Source organism: Perna viridis, chromosome 15 (assembly GCF_037379345.1).
Source record: "Perna viridis isolate PV_CMFRI_1.1 ecotype Kerala chromosome 15, ASM3737934v1, whole genome shotgun sequence".
NCBI lineage: Eukaryota > Metazoa > Mollusca > Bivalvia > Mytilida > Mytilidae > Perna > Perna viridis.
In genome coordinates, this window is record NC_142459.1 from 5,591,004 (window position 1) to 5,600,439 (window position 9,436).

The window sequence follows — 9,436 nt, forward strand, 5'->3', positions numbered from 1 at the left end:
AGAATTCTTAAAGAACCGAGGATTTTCTGGAGACTTGACGTTTGTGTTTAATGACCTACCAGGAATCAATTTTAATGTAATAGTTGAGAATGTCAAGGGTAAGTTAAGTTTTCTATTCAATAATGAATTCAGGCAGCCTATTTAATTTGTTCAGCTTGAAATGAGTATAATTAGCCGGGAATATTAGGCACAAATAATGTGCCACACATGAGAATCATATGGTTTGCATATAAATCGCGCATGATACGATATTCATATATTTTAGTTACTGTTTGTTTTTGGTTTAACGCCCTAGCAGCAGTATTTCAGCTATATTCATTCGATGAACATGTTTGTTTGATTTGTTTGTTTATTGGGGTTAAACGTCCGAGCAACAATATTTCTGCTATTTCAGCTTTGGCGGAGTTCTATGGTTCCTACTCCGGGAGAATACCACACTAGGGGTTTTTATCGTGCGAGGAACATGGCATCTTTCCCAACAATGTGCACCACTATGGTTTGCGCTCAGGTTTTCCGTATTATAGCCTGACAACCCCAGCATGTAACACGCCTGGGGTACCCCATTCCACCACCTGGGGCACACATCCCAGTTGCTCTGTGGGCAAAGCGCCCTAGCCCCCGGCTAGGGTTCTGAGCACTATTTAGTCGCCATTTACGACAAGCTTAGCGCTGCTGCAGGCCTATTCTTTTGACAACCGGACCTGCATGTTTTAAAGCCTGAATTGACATGTGATAATCATATGACTGTCACATGTAAATTTTTATATGGTTATCATTATACACATACTGCCTATAGTAGAGTGTGATACGAAGCGTAACGCCCTCTACTACAGGCAGTACGTGTTACATTTTACTGAATGCGAGTGTGATATATCGAGAGGAGAGAGAGGATGATAGATCGTTAACTGAAATAAAATATAAATTATGTTTCAACAATTTAATAAAGTAACAACAAAGGAAGTTGACAACTTTGAAGTTTAGAAAGTTTATCTCAAAAGAAAGTGAAAATTCACATTACAATTATTTTTCGAGACATATGGCATCACATTCCTGTTTGTGGATTCTAAAAGATTGTTAAACAACATCGGGTTGAATTGATCAGGGAGAACTTGGCTGGTCATTTTATTTGAACGTCAACATCATTAAGAAAATACGACTGAACTGGTGTTTACGGAAGTGCAAAACTACTTTTAAAATCCAGAACGCTTTTGGGTCCGCAACACTATTTCCGGTGGAGAAGGTGATAAATCCGAAAGGAGGTTGATATATCAAGCAGCCAATCACTGTTCAGTGGCGGCGGGGCAAATAAGGGAGTACAGGGATTGGACTAAAATATCATATCACTCATTACCCAATCAGAATTAAAGATTTTTGTATGAAGTATAATATATAAAGCTATTATATGTGGCATATTTGGTTGCATACGTCGTTTATTTAGCCAAGAGTAGTTATATTTTGGTCTTATAAATAAAGTTTATGCTTAAGTGTCAACATTTTATAAAAAAAGTTAAGTTTATTAAAGAAATATTCATCTGTTTATGTATTTTAGGTTTAAAGAAAAAAGGGTTGGATATACACTTGTTGATGAATGCGTGTAATATGTATGAGCGATGCCTTCCAAAAGAAAGTATAGATTTGGGATTAAGCACCTATGTATTATGTCTAGTATCAAAGTAAGAATGTGTTTTCTCCCATTCTAACCCTAAAAAGAAAATCGACTTTTTAACTATCTTACGCTGAAAAAATTATTGCGTGAGACTTCCACCATTTCACATTTTTAAGTTTTCTACAAATTTAAAGGGAGAAATTGTTCAGGGGTTGAAAATATTTTTGGGAAGACCCGAGCCCTGGACTTTTTCATCTTTTGTACACTAAGCTCGAACAATGTTGTGTCAAATCCCAATCGATATAAATGCAATTTTGTTATCTGATATTCTTATGTAAAATTCTATGTTTGCAGGGCGTGAGATTTCCACCATTTCACATTTTTAAGTTTTCTACAAATTTAAAGGGAGAAATTGTTCAGGGGTTGAAAATATTTTTGGGAAGACCCGAGCCCTGGACTTTTTCATCTTTTGTACACTAAGCCCGAACAATGTTGTGTCAAATCCCAATCGATATAAATGCAATTTTGTTATCTGATATTCTTATGTAAAATTCTATGTTTGCAGGGAAGAAGTCCGTGTCAATTGATTCCGTCTCCAGGTCTGATGCCTTTTCATCAGCTTTACGTTTCTGTTTTTTTTTTATTATTTTTTTGTGTGTTTGTTGAGGTTTACCGCCCGAGCAGCAATATTTCAGCTATATTGAGGCAATGAACAACATGAAAGGGTTGATAAAATTGTTTGTCTTGTGTTTTTGTGTTGGTTTAACGTCTGATCAGCAGAATTTCAGCTATATTCAGACGATGGACATGAAACTGATGATGAAATGTTTGTTTGTTTGTTTGTTTGTTGGGGTTTGACGTCCGAAATGATGATGAAATGAAAAAGGGATGGGACACAAGGACAATAGGGTCGACAAATTTTGATTGCCACTGGAAATAGGGAGAGGTGGGTAGGGTTGGGCAATTTGGCCTCCTGTGGCGGAGCCCTAAGGTTCCTACTCCGGGAGAATACCACAGTAGGGTTCTTTAACGTGCGAGGAACGTGGCATTTTTCCCAACACGGTACACCACTATGGTTTGCGGTCAGGTTTTCCGTATTATAGCCTGACAACCCCAGCATGTAACCCATTCCACCACCTGGGGCACACATCCCAGTTGCTCTGTGGGCAGAGCGCCCTAGCCCCCAGCTAGGGTTCTGAGCACTATTTAGTCGTATTTTACGACAAGCCTGGCGCTGCTGCAGGTCTTTTCTTTTAACACCCGGACCCGCACGGGGCCTGAAATATTGCTGCTTGGACGTAAAACCCCAACAAACAAACAAACAAAAACCATCTCGATCGAAGACACAACTAAAGAATAATCTATATTTACGTACTTTTATTTTGGATGAAATCACTTGGACATTTCGAGAAATTTTTCGGTCTTTTGTCCACATCAGCCAAGCAAAGCTAATTAAACATTTAACTCTACATCAATATTTTAAATTTAAGGAAGTACGTAAATATACGACTTATTTTTATATTTGTATATTAAAAAATCGGTTTAATTTTCAAACAACGATACAGGAAACTGAAAATTTCAATCTTTAACTGATCAAATATTTTTGATTATATCAGAAGAGCTATCGAAGCAGGAATAGGATGGTTTACTGCGACTGAATCAGAAAGACAAATAATCAAAGATCAAGCTGCAGTAGATTTGAAAATGTTTCTGTCACATCGATATGACGAAATGAAAAATGGTATAATTGACATTATTATCATGAAACTGCCCACAACTATATTTCAAGAGATTTGATTGGTCGACATATGGATTGACTAATGATTTGAGAGAAATATCAATTGTGATTTTTATGAAACTCAACCCAGGCTTTAAAAAATACTGATTATTTGAATATGCTCGTCTCTAACGAAGGTGTCTCATTTTTACCCAAATGTATTTTTTAATAATTCATCAAAGCAAATGATTCTCAAAAGTGTTCCTTTTGGCTGTGTCGTAGGTTCACCTTTTATGTCCCTTTTTATATGTATATAGCTGTTTGTTTTAATTTCATTATTTTATGAAAAGACTTTGATCTTGCTTTTAATATTTTCCTTGCATTAAATGTTCTTGCCGTGAAATGGCCCTAGTCGCCGAAACGGCAATAAACAACAACAATTAATCAATCATTTTTTTAATAATTCATCAAAGCAAATGATTCTCAAATGTGTTATTTTGGCTGTGTACCTACAAAAGACCTGCAAAAAACAAGCAGTAGTATTTTACATAATTGCATGACAGAATATTATTGGTACCTATGTTTTGTGGAATTTTCGTTGATACCTACGTTATACTAAGTGTAGTGTGACAATGCAAATATGTCCTGTGTTGTATAGTTTTGTTTTGTTTATATTGTGTAATGCTATTTACAACCGTAAGAGAAAACATATTTACTGAGTGTAAATTACTTGTAGCAAGTTTAAGAAAACAGTGCAGTAATAACCATGTAATTAGTTATGATCGGCCTTTTCACGCGATAACTAGCATGAAAAATAAAAGCCATGCAGAATATATTTTACAATGTGTGGTTAACTGAAGGTATAGGCAGAAACAGCCATAAATGTTTTGTATTTTTTTTTTTCGTAGATGGATATCTTATCATTCGATTTATTAATCCTGGAAAAGTACACATGGACGCATTTGAATTTTCATTTCTTGATATACACCAGCAAGGGCTGATCACTAAGGTATTTTTATACACAATATGTTACACAAATATATTGATATTTCATGTTACCAGTTTTCAGTTGACTTACATACATATGTTTCTACGTACTTGTTATTTTGATTATATTGTTGTTTTTTTTTTTTGTGTTGCCGTATGTTTTTATTCCCCCTGTTTAGTCTTCATCCTAGGGATATATTCTTTTGATATCCGCTCGGATCTTGTTTCCTTTGATAACTTTTTTTATACAATTCATTTAAAAACTTTGGTACACATATTTCCAGATTTATTTATGTCAACAGAATAACAAGAATTCTAATATTTCTTTATCTTGTTTCTGATTTAACCTTTCTGTGTTTGAATACAATTTAATAGGTGATGACATTTCTTTTCAGGAAGAGCTTCGAAATATCAATTTCCTTGCTTACTTCAGAAATGAAGATGAAATTCGAGCACCATTTCTTGACAGAACGTGTTTTTACAAACTAAAGCTTGTCGAGTTAAATACATTTGAAATTCCAATGTCTGCAAATAATTGTTAGTTACAGTACCCCAATGGATATACCTCTTAAAATGTTACATCGATTGACTGTTGGGTTTAACATGCGAGGGTAATATTTCAGCTATATGAACATGAAATGGATGATAAAATGAAAATGAAATGATGGTGACATGACAAAGAGGATGGGATACAAGGATAATAGGGTCGACAAATTTTGATTGCTACTAGAAAAAGGGAGAGGTGAGTAGGGTCGGACAATTCAGCCTCCTGTGGCGGAACGCAAAGGTTCCTACTGCTATCGAATACCACAGCAGGGTTCTTTAACGTGCGAGGAACGTGACACCTTTCCCAACACGGTGCACCACTATGGTTTGCGGTCAGGTTTTCCGTATTATGGCCTGACAACCCCAGCATGTAACACGCCAGGAGTAGGAACTATAGGGCTCCGCCACAGGAGGCTAAATTGCCCGACCCTACCCACCTCTCCCTATTTCCAGTGGCAATCAAAATTTGTCGACCCATTGTCCTTGTGTCCCATCCCTTTTTCATGTCATCATCATTGCATGTTCATTTTGTCATCATCATTTCATGTTCATTTTATCATCAATTTCATGTTCATCGTCTGAATATAGCTGAAATATTGCTGCTCGGACGTTAAACCCCAACAAACAAACAAACTATACGTTTACATATCTTCCCTGTATCAATTTGATTCGATGGAGCAGTGTAGCGAATAGAGTCGTGACATTCTAAGACGTTTGTTTATTATGTATATATATATGTAATAAAATTTTAAAAAAAGAACTTTTCAAACCACATATGCGTTTCTAAAATAAATCCTGATAGTGCATTAAGCAATATTCACTCTCCCGCATTCGGGGTTCTTGGTCCAACAGAGGGTGAAACGAATGGAAAATGTCAAAATGTAAACAGTAAGTTTCAATTATACAGTATTAATCGGCTTTGATTAATAAAAACTCCTTAAGCTATAAAAAAAAATTGAGAATTTGCCACGTGGAATAGAGAGGAGTTATTCTAGAACTATAGTCTTCCTAAGGTATCACAAGATATACAGCACACTTATGGGGAAAAATGAACCAATAAGTAACATCGTCTTATAAGTTGGGACCTCTATTAATTATACTTTAGAGACTAAATGAATTCCTTCTTTCCAAAGGCCTCGTTTTGACTGGTACTTACACTTCTGAGTGATAAGTATTATATCGGGGATTTTTTTTTACAGAAACATCTAATTTATCTCTGGGACCGTTGGTTAGAAGAATGCTTAAAACTGGATTATTATTAGAAAGAGATGACATACACATACAAAAAACAGTAAAAGAAGTACTTCGCAATTATGTTGCCCGATGTAAAGGCGTTACTTCACACTTATATCATGTCTCGGTCATCGTTCAGAAAATAGGATAAGAACATTTTTCGTTGAGATACATATATCAAATAAGGTAGGTCATAATTCAAATTTCAAGAATATAATTTATCACTTTTTCGCAAACTAAAACAATCGGTAGATAGAATATTTCCCTGAAAATATTTCATACTGCACAAAGAGAAATGGGAGTCACCAAACACTTTTTTACAGGTATATCAAAAAGAAAACTAAAATAATAGGGCTTTTTCTTCTCATTATCTTCCACTGAAAGATACTTTTAAAATTAATGTTATACATCTTAATGTCAAGATTTTTTTTTTTCAAAATGCGTAATTACATAGCATTTTTTTTTCTTTTTTAAGAGCTCAGAAAGCTAGGCAGGGGCTAGGGCGCTCTGCCCACAAAGCAACTGGGTTGTGTGCCCCAGGTGGTAGTATGGGGTACCCCTGGCGTGTTACATGCTTGGGTTTGTTTGTTTGTTGGGGTTTAACGTCCGAGTAGCAATATTTCAGCTATATTCAGACGATGAACATGAAATGATGATGAAATGAAAAAGGGATGGGGCACAAGGATAATGGGGTCGACAAATATTGATTGCCACCGGAAATAGGGAGAGATGGGTAGGGTCGGGCAATTTAGCCTCCTGTGGCGGAGCCCTATGGTTCCTACTCCGGGAGAATACCACAGTAGGGTTCTTTAACGTGCGAGGAACGTGGCATCTTTCCCAACACGGTGCACCACTATGGTTTGCTGTTTGTTTCTTGGGGTTTAACGTCCGAGCAGCAAAATTTCAGCTATATTCAGACAATGAACATGAAATGGATGATAAAATGAAAATGAAATGAAAAAAAGGATGGGACACAAGGACAACACGGTCGACAAACTTTGACTGCCACTGGAAAAAGGGGGGATGGGCAAGGTCAGGGCAATTCAGCCTCCTGTGGCGGAGCGCAAAGGTTCCTACTCCTATCGAATACCACAGCAGGGTTCTTTAACGTGCGAGGAACGTGGCATCTTTCCCAACACGGTGCACCACTATGGTTTGCGGTCAGGTTTTCCGTATTATAGCCTGACAACCCCAGCATGTAACACGCCAGGGGTACCCCATTCCACCACCTGGGGCACACATCCCAGTTGCTCTGTGGGCAGAGCGCCTAGCCCCCGGCTAGGTTTCTGAGCACTATTTAGTCGCCTTTTACGACAAGCTTAGCGCTGCTGCAGGCCTATTCTTTCAACACCCGGACCTGCACGGGTCTCTATGGTCTGCGGTCAGGTTTTCCTTATAGCCTATTCTTGTAACACCCGGACCTGCACGGGGCGACATTGATGATGAAATGAAAAAGGGATGGGACACAAGGACAATGGGGGGGGTCGAGAAATTTTGATTGCCACTGGAAAAAGGGAGAGGTGGGTAGGGTCGGGCAATTTAGCCTCCTGTGGCGGAGCCCTATGGTTCCTACTCCGGGAGAATGGGTTTAACGCCAGAGCAGCAATATTTCAGCTATATTGAGGCAATGAACATGAAATGTTGAAATGGGATGGGGTACAAGGATAATGGGGTCGAAAATTTTTATTGCCACTGGATATGGCAATTAAGCCTCCTGTGGCGGAGCGGAAAGGTAGCAGCGCTAAGCTTGTCGTAAAAGGCGCCTAAATAATGCTTAGAACCCTAGCCAGGGGCTAGAGCGCTCTGCCCACAGAGCAACTGGGATGTGTGCCCCAGGTTGTGGAATGAGGTACCCCTGGCGTGTTACATGCTGGGGTTGTCAGGCTACAATACGGAAAACCTGACTGCCAACCATAGTGGTGCACCGTGTTGGGAAAAATGCCACGTTCCATAGGGCTCCGCCACAGGAGGCTAAATTGCCCGATCCTACCCACCTCTCCCCATTTCCATTGGAATTGAAAATTTTTCGACCCTATTGTCCTTGTGGCCCATCCCTTTTTCATTTCATCATCGTTTCATGTTCATTTTATCATCAATTTCATGTTCATCGTCTGAATATAGCTGAAATATTGCTGCTCGGACGTTAAACCCCAACAAACAAAACACATCCCAGTTGCCCTGTGGGCAGAGCGCCTAGTCCTCGGCTAGGCTTCTGACCACTATGTAGTCGCATCTTTTGACACCCGGACCTGCACGGGTCTCCAATAAATAAGATTCAAATTTAAGTAGACATGTTTTCATACACAAGTATTTTTGAGTTACTGGTATGGTCCATTTGAGCAACTTCTTAGAAAGATATTATGGATTTTATCTTTGCTGTATCTTTTCAGACTTCAACATTTAAAGACAATTTTATTCGGAGGCGCAAAGTAGGAATCCTTGATGAGATGTCGACATGAGGACTAGAATGAAAACATGTGTTGCTGCTGAAGAAAAATCACTTTAACCGCTGAATATATGAAGCTTATTTAGATGCTAAATAATGTAAAGCAGACTAAAATGATTTAGTAGCACATCTAACAATCATGTATTCATGTCCACCTGAAATAAAGTTCCTTCTTATTTTGCGACTTAGAATTTTTACATTTAAGTATTATGAAATATTGGATCCATAGTGTGTGGCTTATTTGTCTAAGGTCCCTTCCTGGCTTCTGGATACACTATAATGAAAGACTGCCGCCCTTCTTGTTGCTTTGAGACTTTAGGTTTGTAACTATTCTCGTTGAAATACAATGCTGCACTATAATAAAAAAAGATTTTTTTTAATGTTAAAGTGTCAAATTAAAATCTAATTAAAATCAAGGAAATTTATTTAAGTATAAAATTTCCTAAAATTAGAAGTATGTTTTAGTCTAAAACTCGAATGAAAACCTAACGAAAAATTAAAAAAAATACTCAAATGTATTTCCTTAACACAACAAAATACATGAAATTCAACAATCTCATGCATTACTCTTTAGTGCAAAGTGGATTATTACAGCACGACCACCTCCGAACGTTAAGTCTGATAGACAGGCTAAACGTGTTGTAATAACGAAAGAAGCAATTCGAACATTTAACAAAATTAGAATTTAAGATGGACCATTAAAGTTGGCAGTTAGTAAAGCAGCAAAAAAAAATTGACATTACATCACCTCGGAAAGAATATGTTTGTTTGTTTGTTGGGGTTTAACGTCCGAGGAGCAATATTTCAGCTATATTCAGGCGATGAACATGAAATAGATGATAAAATGAACATGAAATGATAAAAAAAAAGGATGGGTCACAAGGACAACAGGGTCGACAAA

General features: G+C 37.6%; 1 protein-coding gene across 2 annotated transcripts; it reads left to right on the forward strand.

Annotated features, from left to right (window-relative positions):
- Positions 1–885: 885 nt before the first annotated feature.
- On the forward strand, positions 886–8,835 carry LOC148596686 (uncharacterized). 2 transcript variants are annotated; one of them, XR_015919191.1, is made up of 6 exons: positions 886–1,673; positions 3,223–3,347; positions 4,232–4,332; positions 4,706–4,847; positions 6,056–6,275; positions 8,480–8,835. XR_015919191.1 is itself a non-coding variant. In XM_088564159.1 (4 exons), exons 1-4 carry the CDS (start codon positions 1,477–1,479, stop codon positions 4,850–4,852), a joined length of 570 nt encoding a protein of 189 aa, XP_088420285.1. In that variant the 5' UTR covers positions 886–1,476; the 3' UTR covers positions 4,853–4,916. The 2 variants fall into 2 exon arrangements, 1 of the variants encoding a protein (XP_088420285.1); XM_088564159.1 differs by lacking the exons at positions 6,056–6,275; positions 8,480–8,835 and having other exon boundaries at positions 4,706–4,916.
- Positions 8,836–9,436: the final 601 nt, after the last annotated feature.